Here is a 20144-nt window from a genome sequence, read left to right as displayed (position 1 = left end):
GTAAGTCTTGCGGAAAATGCGCAGCAGTGTTCTCCACGGGCGCTTTTAAAGTGGCACACCGCCACGTTATAATTCTGGCCCGCCACCCTTCCCTTGGCCAAAAAACCCCAAAAAACCCCCCCGTGACTTCATCAGTATTCACCAAATAAATCATAAAGTATTAATTTGAAACTATTTAACACGCAGAAGACCATTAAACAAATGCATACGGGGCGACCTGAAGTGGCCAAAATAACGAGCCAGCAGCTAAATAACACTGCGTGTGTTTGTAGCATTGTTGTGCAATGGGTACGCTATCGTCTTTTCTGACCCTACACCGTTACAGTAATCATATAACAGCACACACACACACACACACACGCTAGTTAAGTTCAGGTCTTTTATTTTGCGTATCTGTGATTGTGTAGGCGAGAGCTGCATTTTCCCGCTGCTTCAGTGTTTGTTTACTGCAGGACTTCTGGGCTCCTGGGTCAAAGGACCCGAACTACGGAGGCCGGGTGGCTTTGTAGTGCCAGTCTCGGGGACGCGCACCAGCTGGTGCATGGATTGGAGTGCTTTCACCCAATTAACATTAATTATGTGTATTGTAAAAAATATATGCATTTATTGTAACTGGGTATTTTGTTTATGCATGGAAGTTCATTTATTTTTCTCACACAGAAAAAATATAATTAATTCAGGGATGCGCAACAGGCGCATCAGTCTCAACTGAAATGTCAAATGAGTCTCACATTGACAATAAAGATGATACGTACAGTAAGAATGCATTAATTTTCTGCAAAATGATTTTAACAATGATTTAGCATTTCCAATCCATTTATTGGCCAGTTTCACTGTCAGAAAAGCCCAAAGTCCATCAGCTTCAGGGGGATTTTGTCCCCCTGGCCCCCCACTGGGGCCCCGCCCCCTCCTTTTATTTTTGAAAAGTGGAGAACCCTGCCCAGTTTACATTTTGAAAAAGTTATTGCTATTTTGCATGTTTGTCGTTATACATTCGATTTCTTTATTCTGCAAGCGTTGGTGTTGTTCTGATTTCCCAAATCTTGATTGGGTTTTGTGGCGTACGAACTGTAATCGCCATGAGACCCAGGAATGACTTGAATTTCTATTTCAGATGGACCATGGAGAGCTAACGACTGGCTGTTAGAAACTGCAAAATTCGTTTTCAGCTCTGGGCTCCGCCCCCCGGTCCTCCCACCAGGGCAACATTTCATCTGTTTTCCATACTAATGAAAACCCTGCTTTAACTGTATTTTTATCCCCACGTATCAAATTCTCAGTGTGTTTAATTAGTGCTTTAATGCAGAAGTGATGAGTTTAATGAGGAATATATTTGTTCTGCATGTTGGACTGTTACAGTCAAATTCAACTGAAAATCAATAATGTACACAGAGATGATCTTACCCCAGGATCTCCACTTTACAGTGAGGATTCTCCAGTCCAGCGCAGAGACGCTTCACTCCTGAGTCTTCTAGTTTATTCCCAGACAGATCCAGTGTCCTCACAGTCAGATGCAGTTCTCTCAGATTGGAGGTTTCTGAGTTGAGCGCTGAGACCAGAGCTTCAGCGCCGCTCCCTTTAATTCTATCACAACTGATACTGAAGGAAATAAAATAAAACATCATAAACTCACCCAAATGATCAAAGTCAGGTTGAGATGAAGCAGGCAGAGTTAGAGGCAGAGTCATATTTATCTGAACAGCTCGGACATTGGATTTGTTCTCTAATTAGTGAGCTACTGAAATGATCACCAGCCCCGTGCTGAAGGGGTTTTATGGAGCGACTCATGATGAGCTCGTTGGATAACAGTGTGTGTGTGTTGCCAGGTGCTCCTTATTTGTTCCTGGTGCCAGTGATGTACAGACGGGACATGTTCTTCCCCTTACACTCTGTGTGTTGTGTCTCCCTGTCTGACTTTCCCTGTGTGTGGGGGGTAAAGACCTCTCCCAGAAAAGGACACTGCAGTTTGAGACAGAGCTTTTTGTTTCAGAGACAAATAAACACACCAAAGAGCGACAGCATGAAAAAGAATAAAAGCTGTGAGAAGGTCGACACAACAAAAAAGTTACAATTTATAAAAGCTGTCAGGACATTACAACAACAGAATAATTAGCGCGGAGTAAATTTACATTAGGCCAAGCAAAAAATAAAAAATAATAAATTGTGTTTTCCGTCACAGAGGCGGCACGGTGGTGTAGTGGTTAGCGCTGTCGCCTCACAGCAAGAAGGTCCTGGGTTCGAGCCCCGGGGCCGGCGAGGGCCTTTCTGTGTGGAGTTTGCATGTTCTCCCCGTGTCCACGTGGGTTTCCTCCGGGTGCTCCGGTTTCCCCCACAGTCCAAAGACATGCAGGTTAGGTTAACTGGTGACTCTAAATTGAGCGTAGGTGTGAATGTGAGTGTGAATGGTTGTCTGTGTCTATGTGTCAGCCCTGTGATGACCTGGCGACTTGTCCAGGGTGAACCCCGCCTCTCGCCTGTAGTCAGCTGGGATAGGCTCCAGCCCGCCCGCGACCCTGTACAGGATAAGCGGTTACGGATAATGGATGGATGGATAATGGAATGGTTTTCTGTCACAACCTCAAAAAATTCAGGGTACGATGGTCAGATTTTTTCCTTTTCTTTCAGAACCGTATTAAATTGGTACATACAAACAATTTGGTGACTAAATATCAAACTGAGTTATGATGGAAATTTATTATAATTATATGCATGATTGCAGGATTTCACGGAAATAAAATTAATACTTTTTGAGGTGTTTTTCTTCTTTGTTCATCCACCACCGCCCAATGTTTAATCCCACAAACGCAACATCAACACTTCATAATGTTCTGCTTTATCAGTTCCACAATGAATGCATGAGCATGAAGACGTGTTGATAACAGTAGCTGCCGTAAGACAGATTGGAGTTGACAGATTGTGGGCTGTCGTAAAGTTGTTGTCGTAACTTAAGCATGCGCGAGTAAAGCGACACGGACTGTTAACTGATTGTACAGTTTAATGTCGGCTTCGGGTCTCGTTTTAAAATGACGTGGAAGAGATTCATTTTAATATTCATTAAAATAACGTTTTTGTCACATCCGCCCCCCAGCCACGAACGATCACTGGCGCCCACGTGCAGTCGCACTCTCAACGAGCAGCGCGTGACTCAAGGACCAATTACAGGCTGAACACAAACAGACTTTGTGACGTCACCGCTCAGTGCACTCATGTCTGACCTTCTCGAGCCGTTCTTTGTGTTATTACTCCGGTTTTTGTCTCGGCCTCGACTCGCCGGTCTGTAGATCACATGACCTTTGCTCGTCTTCCGATTTTGATTCTTCCCAATGTTTTGGAATTGTATACCTGCTTATTGTTTTTAGAATAAACACACTCTTCCAGCGATGACATCCGTCTACCGCCACTTACACGACAGTTTTACTGAATCAATGCTCAAACCTTTCCAGCAGATCTTCAAGTGGGATGTCTGCACTGACCTGAGCACCTTTTTCAGTGGCGCTATAATTGCAGGCGGACACGAATGCTGATGTGTGATTCTGACTGGGATTGTGTGTGGAGGGATGAGTCTGGGATAGTTTTATATTGGCTGTGACTGGTTTTCATGCATGTGAAGTGAACGTTAAATATCGCATGTGTTTGCGTTACGTTTGTCACCATTTTGTCGCCAATTGGTTTCCCGCGAGAATCACGTTGAATTCCCGCGTGTTATCGCTGTCGTCACGTGGTACATCAAATATGGCTGCGCCCATAGCCGCGATTGTTTCTGAGCAGCGGTAAACGGTTTCCATCATTTGAAATGCTTGATACTTTTTTTTTTTAGACTGCTTGTATTTTTCCAACACTTCAGAAATGTTCAGGGTTGGACGGGCAACAAACTTTTTTTTGATCGACCTTGTGATGTTTTAAAAATAAATAAGAATAGTGCTTCTAATAAGCGCTCTGTGAAAGGCTGTTTTCACCACCTGAATAAAACCTTTTATTAGACAGACACGAGTGTTTTACTGGGAAACACGCCACTCGTATTTTTCATATGAAACCCATCCTGGAGCTGAGGGACACATACAGAGGATATTACACGGTGGCACAAAGACATGAAGTTTATCTTGGAGCGGTGAATGTATAGATCACGAGGGAGCGAAGTGAACAAGTCAAATATTTTTCAACACGAGAAGATAAACTTCAGATCTTCAAGCCAACGTGTGATTTTCTTTTTATTATATCGACACGTTCACAAACAAAAAGTCCCCAAATTTATCAAAACAACTCACTGATTTCCTCACGAGTGACAGATAGAGATTTACGTCTCGGTTTTGGTTCTCCATGTCCCGGATGGAGCTCGGATGAAAAACACGAGCGGTGGATTTCCCAGTAAAACACTCGTGTCTGCGTCATGTTTCCCGATATTTCACCCCGATGACGTCACTCCCAGCGTTTCCCCGCTGATTAGACGCGCGTTGTCAAAATGGCGAACCGGTTCAAAATTAAAACTGTTTTGATTAACTTGTGTCCATATAATATAAAGAACATTACACGCTCACTTCGCTCACTCGTGATATGTACATTCACCACTCGAAGATAAATTTCAGATCTTCGTGCCACCGTGTAATATCCTCTATTTATCAGGTCATTAATAACAGTAAAGTTTTGTGGAATTATAATTTTGTATGACTGCAAACTCCACATGGCTCTACAGGCCCAGCGTCTGTGTAATTACATTTCAGCTACAACACAAATTTAATGTGGAGGGATGTGAACAAAAAACCCTCACACTGCACTCAGTGAAGGTTTTACACAGAAAAAACCCTCAGTGTTTACGGGACATCGGAGCCTGCAATAGCGGTGTAATTTGTAAATATTGTAAATAAACTGTCAGTATAAAGTTCTGTTTGATTATTTGTTCAGTTTTGGAAATGTGGTGTTTGTGAGTCTCGTTAGCTGGCTGTCACTTCCATCTTCAGCTCACAGCTTCCACACTTCTTGGGACAAAATGGCAGAATGTGAGACGTAAACATTTTTCTCCTGAAATGACATCAACTGGTTTCGACTTCTTTAATAGCTGAACTTCAGTTTTATTCAATTCTACATGCAGCTGTTTTCCCCTCATTTATCTACTGATCTATTTGTATTAACACACTCTGGATCACCTGAAACTCAAAACATCCCAAAGTGCGTTTCTGTCAAAGTGCTTTCAGTTTCTCTCTTTCTAACAGTGGAACAGTAGAACAGTTCTATTCAGCTTTACTTACACGGCTTTCCTGGACGCTGCAATCACAGGCATCACCTTCACAAGAACCCGATCTGTTACCTTCTCTGGACTGATATATTTACTCAGATCAAACTCCTCCAGCTCCTGTGCTGAAGTCAGTAACACAAACGCCAGAGCAGACCACTGTGAAGGAGAGAGTTCACTTCGTTTCCCAGATTTCAGGTAGCGTTGGATTTCCTCCACAAGAGAATCATCACCCAGTTCATTCAGACAGTGGAACAGATTGATGGATTTTTCTGCAGGATGATAATCTCTACTGATCTTCTCCTTAATGTACTGAACTGTTTCCTCTTTGCTCTGGGAGCTACTTCCTGTCTGTGTTACTAAGGCATCTAAGAGTTTCTGATTGGACTCCAGTGAGAGACCCAGAAGAAAGCGGAGGAACAGATCCAGATGTCCAGTCTTAGATTTTAACGTCTGATCTACAGCCCTCCTGTGTACATCTGAAATTGTCTCAAAGGACCGACTCTGATCAAGAACATTTCTCTTTTCCTTCATGAAGGTCAGATGCACATACAGAGCTGCGAGATGCTCCTGAATGCTCAGATGAACAAAGCAGTACACTTTACTCTGGTGAAGCCCAGGCTCCTCTCTGAAGATCTGCGTACACACACCTGAGTACACTGCTGCTTCTGTCACATCAATGCCACACCCTCGCAGGTCTTCCTCATAGAAGATCAGGTTGCCTTTCTCCAGCTGCTCAAAAGCCAGTTGTCCCAGTTTGAGCAGCATTTCTTGATCACTCTCCTGCTTCTTTGAGTATTTTTCTCTGATGACGTTTGTCTGAATGATGAGGAAGTGTGTGTACATTTGAGTCAGAGTCTTGGGGATCTCTCCACTCTCTGCTTCACCCAACATTCTCTCGAGGACAGCGGCTGAAATCCAGCAGAAGACTGGGATGTGACACATGATGTACAGGCTTCTTAATGACTTCAGGTGTGTGACGATGTTCTCGGCCAGGCTCCGATCACTGACCCTCTTCCTGAAGTACTCCTCCTTCTGGGGGTCATTGAACCCTCGTACCTCTGTGACTCGATGGACGTACTCAGAGGGGATTTGATCAGCTGCTGCTGGTCGGGAGGTGATCCAGACGAGAGCAGAGGGAAGCAGATTCCCTTTGATCAGGTTTATCAGCAGCACACGCACTGATGCTGATTCAGTTACATCACACACTCTCACTGTGTTCCGGAAATCCAGAGGGAAACGACACTCGTCCAATCCATCAAAAATGAACAGAACCTTTTCCAACCTGGACATTTCTGTTTCTCTGGTTTCCTTAAAGCAGACATGAAGGAGCTCCAGCAGACTCAGGTTTTGGTCCTTCATCAGATTCAGCTCTCTGAAAGGAAGTGGAAATATGAGGGGGACGTCCTGATTTGCTTTCCCTTCAGCCCAGTCCACAATGAACTTCTGCACAGAGACTGTTTTTCCGATACCAGCCACGCCCTTTGTCACTACAGTTCTGATGGGTTGGGCTTCTTCAGATAAGGGCTTAAAGATGTCGCTGCATTTGATTGGCGTTTCCTCTGTTGTTTTTCTCCTGGACGCTGCCTCGAGCCGTCTCACCTCATGTTCTTTATTGACGTCTCCACTGTCTCCCTCTGTGATGTAGAGCTCGGTGTAGATCTCATTCAGGAGCGCTCGCGTTTCCGGCTTTATCATCACTCCATTTAAACACTGAAACTTCTTCATCAGATTTAATCTGAACTTTTTCTGGAATTCATTTACAGCAGGAGATTCTGGGGCGTGTCTGTGTGATGGGGTGAAATAAGAAGACGTGGTGAGACCTGGGCTCCAATTATTACAGTTTAACATCAGTTTTTTCTGACTGGTTCCCACAGATAACCGTTCTTTAGGATGCTAACACTATGGATTTACCGGATTTGATTGTATCTTTTCCACTGAGCTCTATATAAAACCTGGAGAGCTCAGAGCCTATTCCCCGCTGGAGAGACGAGTGAAGCCGTCTGGCCGCCATATTACCACTCCCATCGCGTGTCTTTGGCTTGTGTGTTAAACCGTGGTATCTCATCTAATTTGCCTCAATAAAAGTGTCTCCTGACTCCGCCCCCTTTCATTACCTCCTTATTTTCTCAACTTGACCCCCATTCCTTACATTTCTTTATCGCACTCCGCTTCACTGTTATTGGTTTCCTTTTCCAGTTCAGTCTCTGATTTTTTTCCCCATGGCTTTTTTACTACTAGAGCTGTGGCTACAATTATCAACAGTCCATAATTATCGACACCTTTTCAGATTTACCAATTAAAAAAATTTTTTTAAAAACTTTACAAAGCTGAGTTTCAGTTACAGCAGTTATTATTGGTTAATTAATCAACCGGAAGACCCCCTCCTCGCCCTTTGAGCTTGTCGTCTGATGACACAGCTCGTTACCTGAGACTGAATTTCTTTTAGCACTATCAGCAGTTTGAGGAAAACCCGGACGTTATCATCGCAGGTAAGCATGGTGGAAAGATCATGGACATGTTTTTACTGATCAAATTCACCGATATTTCATGATCTCCTCATCGAAACCTACTTTGTTTCTTACTCTTTCATTTACAAGCTCCATTTTGGATCTAAACGCGCGTTTGAGAAGTCACGTGAGGTGTCGATAATAGTGATCACTTTCACCGGTGTCCACCATTATCGACACCCTGTGGGATTAAGGGACATTTACGACTGTTATGGATCGATCTGTGTGTGTAACATTGTTGAAGTAGATGAAGTGCTTTAAAAAAATAAAAGTGCTGTGATTTATATTTTTTTTTCTGATTCATAACAGAATGGAAAGTTTATAGAGTATTTGGAATCCGATTGCAATAAATAGAATTAGACCAGAATTAAATTCCTAACATAAAAAAAAAAACAAAAAACACATGCTTGAAATATTCAGCTTTTTCTACTTAATTCAGATTTTTTTCAGTTTGTTGTAAATATCTGCCACATATTACAATATCAGTAGACATATGTTTTGTTAACTTGATACCAAATACAGCTTTTTTTTTTATAAATAATCTGAATGTCGATAATAATAGAACGGTGCCACATGATCTGATACGCTAAATAATCAGGAATCAGGTGTTGATAATTGTAGCCGCCGCTCTATAATTATTTTTATGGAAATTATTCAGTTCCTGCCACTTTCTCTTTCATACATTTCTTCTTCCTTTTTTATATTTTATAGACAGACATTGGCTTTGATCTAGTCAGGAACATTTGCATCGATAATCTGACACAGTCACAGTGTTCATCCCAGATATCAATGTCAGATTTTCAACAAAAACAGACGAGTTTTTCCTCTCTTCCTATCGGGGGTCCACGCAAACGGCGCTGTGCACACACGTGTAAAAATGATCACACGCTAGCCATCAATACTCACAGGTGAAATGTCCGTCCACAACCTTTGACCTGACGATTTGTACAGTTCACTGCTGCACATGTAGGCATTTTTCTTCTCATTTTTCTCACCGACTACAGAAATAACTCGTCCAATTTTGTGGCGCTTCCAGTCGTCTAAATGACCGTTCCGCTCCGTGATGGGAGTGGTAAGATGGCGGCCAGCTGGCTTCACCCTGACGAGCCGATGAGCTCTCCAGATTTTATATAGAGCTCAGTGATGTTTTCTATAATCTAATCCTGTAGATAATAACAGCAGAGAGGTTTAGAATACCAGAGCATCAGTGTCACGGTCATGTTGTTGGGTTTGATCTTACCCTGTATCTGTGATGAAGATCTTTTCTCTTCTGTCTCCTGCCTTCTGTAAAACACTGGGAACAAAAATAGCTGTTAAAGACAACAACTTTAATCCCTTTAATACTGGAGTCTCAGATTTATACAGATGAAAATGGAGCAAAGAAAAAAAAAAACTGAAATGGGGGGGGGGGGGGGGGAACGTCCCCGAAAATATTTTAATAACACGCAAAACCCTGCATTCTAGTGCATTTTAGTACTTATTTTCACTAAAACAAGTTACAACTTTTAAGCCTTTTTCTTTCATGTACATTAATGATTAACATGTCAAAAATATCAGATTTAATTCCCCGAGTTAATGAGTAATTTTCAGGAGTGCATTTAGAAAACGCGGTGATTTTCCTGCTACACAGTTCAGTACTTTGAAAAAAATCAGACAGTTGAAGGTAAACTCAGCAAAATCCCAAAACAGTGCTGTTAAACAGTAAAGGTCTGTTAGAGTTTCTAAAGCTTTCAGGTTTCAATGTTGGGGACACTGAGCTTCGTTTATCAATCTTTTAGTAGAGTTGTGCGTTTGCAGAAGCTAAAGTGAACTAAACATTTCCAATTCAGATTTATGCGAGTTGAAGCCGATTGTTTACATTAGTTCGTACTGTCTGTAAATTTAAACACCAATGAATACCAAATTTCTCATGTAAATCAGGGGCGTAGGGTGTGTGTGTGTGTGTGTGTGTGTGTGTGTGTGTGTGTGTGTGTGTGAGACACACTGACTGGCAGCCTGAGTGCATTATGTAACAAAAAATAATTCCCATTGCTAGTTTTAGGTAGTTTAGAAACTGTCCCTTCCATTATTGCTGTTTCTTCCACGTTTTCTTGATGTTGTGTTCTAGAAACGGCACTAAAACTTAGCTTCGAAACCACAAAATGCAACTCTGATGGGGAAAAAAAAAAAAAAATTATATATATATATATATATATATATATATATATATATATATATATAATAAATTGCTTACCTCTCTTCACGTCAAAAGGAGGAGGAAAATTTTGCTTGTTTTGACATGGCTAATTATTGACACGAGAAAATACTCGTAATTCGCAGCTAAAAAGACTGCAGCTACACTGGCAGCTTGAACATGCTTTCTAGTGCGATTGTGTTGCGCTTGCGCAGAACGGTGTCAGTCCTGCGCGCCTTAGCACGTGCACCTGAAGGCACGCCTAACGAGCTCTGGCACGCGTGCCATTAACAAAGAACACCTGTCTTTAATCAATGAACTGTGTTTGGGCTAGTTAAGGACTGCGCCCACGCAAGGACGATGCAAAGTATTACGCCGCGTCTAGGAACACGAAAAATCTGAAAAATAAATTTCTCCATTTGGAAAACCGGAGATTTTCAAGAGTTTTGTCAAATATCCGGATTTCTGGGTCATTCGCGGAAAAAATCTGTAGGAAAATCTAAAAATCCGGAATTCCGGGAAAATCCGGAACACTTTCATGACTAGATTTAGTCCCAATTTTACTGCAATAAATGGAGCAAGTGAATAATTATTTAGAGAACACAGCGCTAAATACATCAACATTGTGAATCTGGAGAAAAATCTGTCCCTGTTTTAATTTTAGGCTTCTAATTTTTTCTTCTTCTTCCGACAGTCCCCTCCAAAAGTACTGGAACAGCAAGGCCAGCTCTTGTGTTTTTGCTTTACACTGAAGACATTTGGGTTTGAGATCCAAAGATGAATGAGATAAGAGATCAGAATTTCAGCTGGTTCAGTTCTTTTTGCTTATATTACCATTTCTGGCTTTAGCATTCAAAACATTAGCCATAAGACATTTTCACCTGAATAAATGTTTACACTATTTCCTCTAAAGCATTTACTGAAAGCATTGTAGCATCACTAAAGACCAAGGAACTCTAATAAACATCAAAACAGCTGCTAATGACAGTGGAGCACATCCATTACTGTGACTTTAACTCTGAGAATTATGGGATGTTACCTGTGTCCAGGTGACGGGTTTCCAGTTTTAAACTTCCAGGGACACTCCATAGACCGATCGCTCTTCATGGAGACACAGCTGGGTTCTGGTGAGTCTGATCTCTTCATCTGGACTTCACTGTACAGCATTATAGACACGCCATTAAATAAACCATTTACACTTTTTGAATGATTTGTTATTTTGACTTAATTTGCCCAACAGTGAACAGTGGAATGAGTCTTTATTGCTTATTTAAGTGATTTTGTTCACCATTACTCTGACTTTTATTGCCACATCCAGATGAATTTACTTCCTGATGATGTACGTGACACTGTGAAACACTGAACTGCACAGTTATTGATATTAATTACTCTAAAATGTTTACTGAAAGTACTGGAGCAGGATTATGGCCTAATTAAAGTAGAACAAACTGATAAATATCAAAATTCTGCTAATGATCTGAACTGGATAAAGGAATGTGTAACACGGCCTTTCACTCTGCAGTGACTTTAACTCTGAGAATTATGGGATGTTACCTGTGTCCAGGTGACGGGTTTCCAGTTTTAAAGTTAAAGGGAACACCCATAGATGCATCGCTCTTCATGGAGACACAGCTGGGTTCTGGTGAGTCTGATCTCTTCATCTGGACTTTACTGTACAGCATTATAGAGTGGACATGAGACAGTTTTTCTTACACAGAATTCCGACACAAAATACTGGCGAGATGAATTTGTATCATATCGTATTTCACCATATTTCTGTTCAATATTCATTATGACCTCCACCTCTTCTTACACACTCGGCAGCAGCAGCAGAGGGAGTAGCATATGTGACGACACTAATTTGGGATTTTAATCATTTAAAGCACAATTTGCCATCAAACAATCTTTCTACATTAAAGGGGACCGGTACAGCATTTAAACATGATCGATATCGATAGTACAAGCCCAAATTATAACAACACACACACAAGTGCAGCCACCTGATTAGCCATCATAAGTAGCTTTAAGCGCTTAAAGGTCCAAAACACGTCAAGTTTTATTGCACATGGGCAACCAATATGACGTCAAGTCGCTGATGGCCAGGTAGCGGAAGTTAAGTGCAGGCGATGTAAACATGCTTGTGAGCCTGGATTTAGTCAGATGAAAAAGAGTTATCTTCAAGTCAGTATGGACAGCGGTATGGACGAGCCGATTTATTTATTTATTGCACGTGTTAATGCAGATATAGACATGCAGTGTGCCACAATAGTGTATATGGTCTAAATATAGGCTTGTGACAGCTCGAAGCTGAGTGAGAGTTTATAGCAGGTGAAGCGTGGAGCACCGCACAATTCAATTTGTCTCTTTATTTACAGAAGATAGATGGGTTTTTAATTTGCTTGAAAAATAAAAATCACGTGGGATTATTTACTAACACATTTTACACTCATCTGGAGCTCTGCTTTTAGGCAGTGCCAAAATATATACATTCTCTTTGAACGTCTGTACTATTCCAGCTCATCGGCTTGCACGGCCTGAACCCCTTTTCCGTAGACGGTGTTGGAATATTGTTGGCACAGCATCGAGTTTGAGTCGAACGTGACCTGCGTAGCCCAAGAGCTCGGCCTGGAGATTCCTTTCAAAGCAATCGGACTCAAGATCGTCCTCACAAACAGAATTTCTGCCAAAGAAGAGTTTCTAAAGTGTGACCTGTTCCCAAGTTGTGTAGCCACTGTTTAGCAAGTCGTTTACGTCACTCGGTTGTCAGCAATGGAACACAGAAAAAACACTTTCCCGTATTATCACGGTGATTATTTTTGCAACCTCAGGTTTTGCACCCTGCTATTTTTCAACAAGGTTTTGTTCATCCGGCGACATCGCGGTGTCAGGAGCAGCGAGCCAATCAAGATACAGGAAACCTGTCGATGATTCTACGGCATGTTGACCTCTGACACCGCCCACAAAATGGAAATATGGTTGCGCCCTTAAGTGAGCGTGAATAAAAAAAGAATTTTAAAGCACTGATTTATGCAACACAGTGAGACAGTACAGCGCAGTCAAAATGCATTCGTGCAAAATATGTAATATTTCTCTCCTCTGTTTATTTTTCGCCGTGGGTTCCCTCTGTAAAGGAAATTTACTTTCAAATAATCTTTCTCCATCTCATCAGTCTGGTCCTGTGAAGCCTGTTTTGGGATACGACTCGTATCGTGGCTTTAGTGTATCGTCTCATACCTACTCTTTACTGTTTAACTGCTTTATTATTTTATAAGAACATCATTTTACTGACAGTGAACAGAATCTGAACGTTTAAAGTGGTGACTGAGAACTTTTCATTCGGAGGATAAATTTGTGTTCAGTTATTCTTCTCATATCTACTCACTCCATATTTCAGATATATATGTTATTTCCCAGCTGGGAGGTCCGTATCATGAAATACTGTGACCAAGGTCTTAAAAGTACTGAGCGAGGCCCTCTGGGCAGAGGTCAGTATTCAGGGCCGAGGTCACGGGATTTCACCACACGGACCGACCTTAAGCTGGTAAATAATATATTTATTTTTTTCTGTACCAAATTCTAACAGAAAACGAGAGCGCCCGAAAGGGGAAACCGTGCCGAGGTGAGCCGCCATTTTGAATCCTCATTCACGGCTGTAATGCAAATGGCTTCCTCCTCAGTATACAAGTGCACTTCCATGGCAGGAGAAAAAAAAAAACAAAAACTACATTTTGCCGCCTATGTAGTCCCCCATTTATACAAATAGGAGTCATTCAGGATTCAGCCATGTTTTTGCTCGGCGTTAGCAAGTTAGAGGTTTTTAGCTTTCTCCTGAAATGTTTTCTTTTATTTCTTCTTCCTCAGGGGAGTAAAACTCGCTTTCACTGTGAACACTGTCGTTATCGCTATCCATGCTGTAAAATTAATGCTATTCTCCTGAGAAATGCTGCCAAAAATTAAGATTTTTGATAATCTTATAAATAAATCATAAAAAAAGAGAAATGTTGACAAAAAAAATGCTACTATGTTTTTTTGTTGTTGTGAACGAGCGAGTCGCCAGAGGTCCGTAACTGGGGTCTGTAACGTAGGATACGGACCCGCTCGCCAGCCAATCAGAGCGCAGGATTTGGACCGCGAAAAAAATAACAGTTAATGACTAAAATATTAGAACATGGCAGTTTACCGGTTTTCTGAGGGTGGGGTCACATTATCTGTGTCCAGATCCCGGCTCTCCATTTTTGAATATCAGTGTATGGACACACAGCTCATGGACTCCCTGCTGATTCCTGAAGACGCGGATCTCTTCTGCTGGAAGGAATTTCACTCCTAGAAAAGACAAAATCAAACATGCAGTTACAGACGTCCCAAGTCTCCCGCAAGTTCCAGGAGTCTCCCACATATTGATAGCGGCTCCCTGATGCACGCAAATTACATACAATCTCACGGAATCTAGAGCAAGCGAGCAAGCTTCATCCCGAACCTATCGATCAGTCGGTCAGTGCACAGAGCATGAAGAAGAGCAGCAGCTGCTCCAGCCATTTTCTGGAACCCAGGAAATTCATACATGGTACAAATCATTGTTTTGTTTTTAAACTGATTTGGTGTTCGACTTTCACAGTTATAATAAAGCAGCGTCTCTTTGTAATTATCACCTTTGTAAGCGCACTTGCTAGGCACAAGGCTAAATAATGGCAATAAATGACTTTCACTTTACAGTGCTGGAGCGGCAGGAGCAGGTGTCGCGCAACAGGCAGGAGTTTGTGACGATTCACCTCCAAAACTAAGTCGCTCATAAAACTACAACCTTTTCTGGTTCAAACAGAAACAATTTAGACCACGTACACCCTTTCTATTTTGTGCTATAATGTTAAGTGGTGTGTGTGCGCGCGTGTGTGTGCGTGTGTGAGCACGTAATTACAGTTATTTTTTATTTATTTTTTTCCTAAAATCATTGCATCTCTGCAACCATAAAAGATTTTTTCCAAAATTCCAGAACCTATGATCTTCTTGCGGTGTCCCTTTACAGAGAGCTGATTTTAAGGTGAACTGAACCTGTTTGAAATTTGAAGGTAAAGTCCCTACAGTAATCACGGAATTGGCGCGAAGGAAAAGGCCATTGCGAGATTAATTTATAAATCACTCTGTGATAAACTTCCCTGTGTATTTCTGAATCTTGTTGTTACCTTTTTGTCCACTGAAACACGTGTGATGTTATATTACATCTAAAAACATGATTTCAGTATCAAATGAATGGACACGCCGTCCAGTTCTCTCTCTCGACTCATCGTTTTTTTCTGTATTTATAGGATGTGAAAGAGATTCTCCCACAACATGAGCAAAATTTACGCTGTTCAATTACTGCTGTATCTTCAGGTACTATTAACACATCGTATCCATCTTCCGTCAAATACGTGATTTTCCGATGTGAAAATCAGCACTCTCCAGTCACAAGACAAAGCAATTCTACAGAGATGTGAGAGCATTCTACGTCAGAAGGTTTCAAAAAATAAAGGAAAAATTCCCAGTGAGAGATCAAATCTTGACGAATCTGTCAGTGGTCAATCCTGAGAACCATGATGATGTGAAACCAGAGCAGATTTTGACTTTGGCAGATTCCCAAATGTAAATAAGGCCAATGCCAGAAAACAAGTCCATTTAGAAGTCCTGGATTATGTCTCATCTAACCTGGAAGCACTGGTGCCAAATTATAAGAATTTACCAGTTGAGTTCTGGGGGAAGCTGTCCAAAGTCACATCTGTGAGCTCAGGGCAGGTGAGGGTCAGGGAGCTCTGTCAGCTGATGAAGCTGCTGTTGGTGCTGCCAAATTCTAACTGTGATGTGGAAAGGGCTTTCAGCATGGCGCGTCACATCAAGACCGAATTTAGGAGTCAGACGTCTCACCAAACACTTGTGAATCCGACGTCTCGTAAGATTAACGAGTTTATCGACACAGTGTTACGAGGCGGAGGTGTCTGGAAAACTGCTCAAATCTGCAAAGCAAGCAGCCTCGGAATACAATGAAAGCTTGCAGAAGGAACAGGCAGAGAACAGAGGAAAGGAAAGAGCCAGGGCAGGAATTTCACGAGGGCCACGGCCCTCGTGCCCTCTCAATTTGGCCTTGTGCCCTTGGAAAGAAATATCTGCCGTAAGGCCACAGTGGCCTTGATGCCCTGTGGTTTTGTAGTCTGCCTCGTGACTGCCAATAGGCTTTAACATCACCTGCGTCTACTGAGAAAAAAATACGTCTTTTGATGACATTCTGGATTCTTATTGGGCAACTCATCAGTGGTGGATCGGACTCGAGCCAGGCATGAACCGCTCCGACGTGCTATAGAGGGATATTACTGACGTCACCCGAAACCGGAAGTAAACAGACCCTGCGCCATATTGGAAGACCAACAAACCCGTGATTGGGGGAAATAACGGCAGCGCTATGTGAACCCACGAGAATAAAGTGGAGTGGCAAACGACTTAAACAAATCTGAGCTGTTTTATTTATGATTTATTGGCCCAACAGTAGACTTGAAAGAAACCTGTGAGAGACTTGGCAAAAAACTGTGGATATAATGGATAAGTCTGTGCATGATCTGCGGACACTTTGAGGTAAGCAAACGCAAGAAATTCAGATTTAAAACATGCTAAATTGGCCCCAAGTTGATAACTGTATGAGGAGCAAGCCTCCCAGACTTCTACAATTTATTAATAATAATAATAATAATAATAATAATAATAATAAAGGATGGTTTGGGGCTTGCTCTCCCTCCTATTATATAAATAAAGCATAGTTGTTGTGTAGGCATATATCATAAATACATATGTATAATTTGGATAAGTTAACCTAAATTATGGATACCTGAATAGTAACAAAAAGTATTAATTTTTCAACTGAAAAGATATATTATTATAAGATAAATATCAACAAGATTACCTTGGCCATAACTATGTGTAGGTTATTCTTAATAACAGCTGTAATATCACGAACCAAGCCACTAACAACATAATTGTAAGACTGTAGCCCTTTGTAGGCTTTCAAGTCATCAGCAGTGTAGGCACTGGGTGTAAACAACAAATAGTTTACAATGTCTGGGTAGCAGACAGATGGCAGAATTGGTGTCCGGTCCTCCTTATGTTTCCATTCTCCCTTGCCGCGAGTCTTATCATATGGGTCAAACCCATCAATCACAGCCAGTTTCTCCACATACCGTGCCCTTTCTGCAGCTGGTAATGTACTCACATAACCAGAATTATCAGCCATCGTGTCACTTCACTCTCACTCATAGTTTGTTTTATATTGTGAGTATGTATGCATGTACTTGAGGTCTTCCAATATGGCGCCCTAACAAAATCTCACGGTACGGTGACGTCACACGATACCCCTCTATAATGACACCAATCTATCACCAGCCAACCAGGAGACTTAATCAAACACATCCCCCGCCCATTTGTGTCCGCGTCTGAGACGTTGAATTTTCACAGAAGGAGGGAAGAAGTTGACTGAGGTAAGACTGTGTGATAAATTAACAAATGAATAAGAGAGGAATTTCAACATATAGGGCTTAAGTTTGTTACCGTTAAATAAGCATTGCTTGTACAGTAGCGTTATGTCGTTACAATGTTGACCCACTTTTAACATGCCGAGTACCGACTGTAGCCGCTAACAAATGCTAATTAGCTTGCTGTCAAAAGTGCAAAGACCTTAAATTGCACTGTGTAAATTAGAAAATGGCGCAACTTCCTCTGGAGCCGTCAACGGACAAGCACAGACTTGTCTTGAGTTTTGAGCCAATCACAGCAGGGCAGCACTGTGGCCTGAGGTAAAACAGGATAGTTTTAGTTTGTTTAAATTACAGAAATGAGTAACCCAATGACTGTCTCATATACTCTTCATATACTCGCACTGTTTAAGTAATGCAATAAAACTAATCTTTAAAAGTGGAATTTACTCAAACTGTTTGCACAGAATGAACTTTGGGGTTAACAGTGTAATAGTGTTGCAGTGTTCTGCAAATTTGCAATTTAATATTTCAGATCTTGAGACATGAAAGTGCTATTTTAAAAAATAAAAGGTCAGAAATGTTTTCTTTGTCGTCTATTTAGTTCATTTTATTTCCTCAATAATTTTCCTTGATTGAGAAATGGGTCTGGGCTCTTATGGGTTAATCAGTAGCCTGCATGCTAGTATATGTTCCATTTACAGTCAAACATTTTGATGAACTCCAGTCTCAATTTTCTCATCTCATCTCATTATCTCTAGCTGCTTTATCCTTCTACAGGGTCACAGGCGAGCTGGAGCCTATCCCAGCTGACTACGGGCGAAAGGCGGGGTTCACCCTGGACAAGTCGCCAGGTCATCACAGGGCTGACACATAGACACAGACAACCATTCACACTCACATTCACACCTACGCTCAATTTAGAGTCACCAGTTAACCTAACCTGCATGTCTTTGGACTGTGGGGGAAACCGGAGCACCTGGAGGAAACCCACGCGGACACGGGGAGAACATGCAAACTCCACACAGAAAGGCCCTCGCCGGCCCCGGGGCTCGAACCCAGGACCTTCTTGCTGTGAGGCGACAGCGCTAACCACTACACCACCGTGCCGCCCCCAGCTCAATTTTGATGAATCAAAAATCTGCGTAGTAGTACAGTCTGAAGATGCTCTTGCACATTCGGTGTCAATTGAACAAAAATTACGGGAGGATAAAGGTTTAATAAGTTTTACAGTTTTTGAAGTGAGTGATGGATTGATAAGTTTAGATGTGTTCAATATTTTCTTATCTTCAGACATAATATTGTAGATGTTTCTTTACCTGCCTGATAGTTTTGACCGGGACTCCAATCTTCCTCAGAAGAGTCATTAGTCCTTAAATTAAATTCATTATAGACATGAACTTAAAATCATTGTTTTATTTTATGGCCTCGGTGCCCTCAAAAAATTGACAGCACAAAAGGCCACGTGGCCCCGCCCCTAAAATGACGCAATCCCAGGCCTGGAAAGAGCCCTTTAGGCCGACATGTACAATTACATTCATTGTCATTCAAGCTCTCTGAGTGTTTAATAGATGAGAAATGGAAGAGAGAAACTCGAATATAGAACACACAGCCGATAAACAGCAGCTTTACAGGGAAGAGGATTTCAGTTCCGCAGTTTTACTGCTGTTTTTACACGAGCTCAGTCAAACACAACCACATTTCTCTCCAACACAGCACTTACTTTTACTCAGCACTCCATGCTGGGGGACATTAATGTCCCCGTTTCCGCCTGCTGTTGCAGCTTTTTCTTTATTTTTCCAGCAGCAATAAAATGGCGCCGAGGCTGAAAGAGAAACACTTTCACTTCTGGAAAACAACAACTTCTTCTTCCGGGTTGAATAATGGCGGTTGGCAGCCAGCTTAAAGGTGCATTACCGCCACCTACTGGACTGGAGTGCGGGACAGAAGATTGGCAGGAAAATAAATCTCTCTCTCTCTCTCTCTCTCTCTCTCTCATTATCCAGGCATGAAAACGGGCCAGGGATGAAAAACATAGACATCCTATTACGTAGGCGGAGCATCCAGTGTAAATTCTAAAAGCGCAGACGAGACGCGGGCCGCCGTGTTGGAGTGGTGATCCGCTGCACTCAGTGTAATGCGCTGGCAGCGCTGGCTCGCTTTTTTTTTTGTCATACACAGCAACACACACACACACACACACACACACACACACATCATTAACCTTATCATTTTAATGGCTAAATATCACATACACAGAGGTAAATTCCTGGGCAGCAAGCCATCATTCTGTGCCTTTCAGAATGAAATAAGCCAATATGTGTATTCTATACTGTGTTCCCCCAATTTGAAAGCTAATAGGACTATCAGTGCTTGCACTGAACTCTGTATATATTTTTAACTTGCCTGTAAATCTGTAACCCCCTGATAGCAATAGCAATTACCATTTTATTAATGTGCTTATTTGTAATTACTAGTAATGACATTGACAGATCTTTTTTCTCATCTCATCTCATTATCTGTAGCTGCTTTATCCTTCTACAGGGTCGCAGGCAAGCTGGAGCCTATCCCAGCTGACTACGGGCGAAAGGCGGGGTACACCCTGGACAAGTCGCCAGGTCATCACAAGGCTGACACATAGACACAGACAACCATTCACACTCACATTCACACCTACGCTCAATTTAGAGTCACCAGTTAACCTAACCTGCATGTCTTTGGACTGTGGGGGAAACCGGAGCACC

General features: G+C 41.9%; 1 protein-coding gene across 3 annotated transcripts in view; it reads right to left on the bottom strand.

Annotated features, from left to right (window-relative positions):
- Positions 1-19263, bottom strand: part of LOC132882262 (NACHT, LRR and PYD domains-containing protein 12-like) — a 56654-nt gene extending 37391 nt beyond the window's left edge. For 2 of the 3 annotated variants that reach the window (XM_060915541.1, XM_060915542.1), the window contains exons 1-7: positions 19124-19263; positions 14091-14233; positions 11465-11581; positions 10950-11066; positions 8978-9031; positions 5244-7013; positions 1405-1599 (exon numbers count right to left, since the gene is read on the bottom strand). In XM_060915541.1, coding sequence (XP_060771524.1) covers positions 1405-1599; positions 5244-7013; positions 8978-9031; positions 10950-11066; positions 11465-11581; positions 14091-14143 — 2306 coding nt within the window. In that variant the 5' untranslated portion in view covers positions 14144-14233; positions 19124-19263. Of the gene's footprint in view, positions 1-1404; positions 1600-5243; positions 7014-8643; positions 9032-10949; positions 11067-11464; positions 11582-14090; positions 14234-19123 lie in introns of those variants that run through there. The other variant, XM_060915543.1, reaches the window with a different exon arrangement.
- Positions 19264-20144: the final 881 nt, after the last annotated feature.

This window comes from Neoarius graeffei, chromosome 2 (assembly GCF_027579695.1).
Source record: "Neoarius graeffei isolate fNeoGra1 chromosome 2, fNeoGra1.pri, whole genome shotgun sequence".
NCBI classification, from domain to species: Eukaryota; Metazoa; Chordata; class Actinopteri; order Siluriformes; family Ariidae; genus Neoarius; species Neoarius graeffei.
Note: the sequence above shows the minus strand (reverse complement) of the source record. Positions and strands in the feature narration are given on the sequence as shown.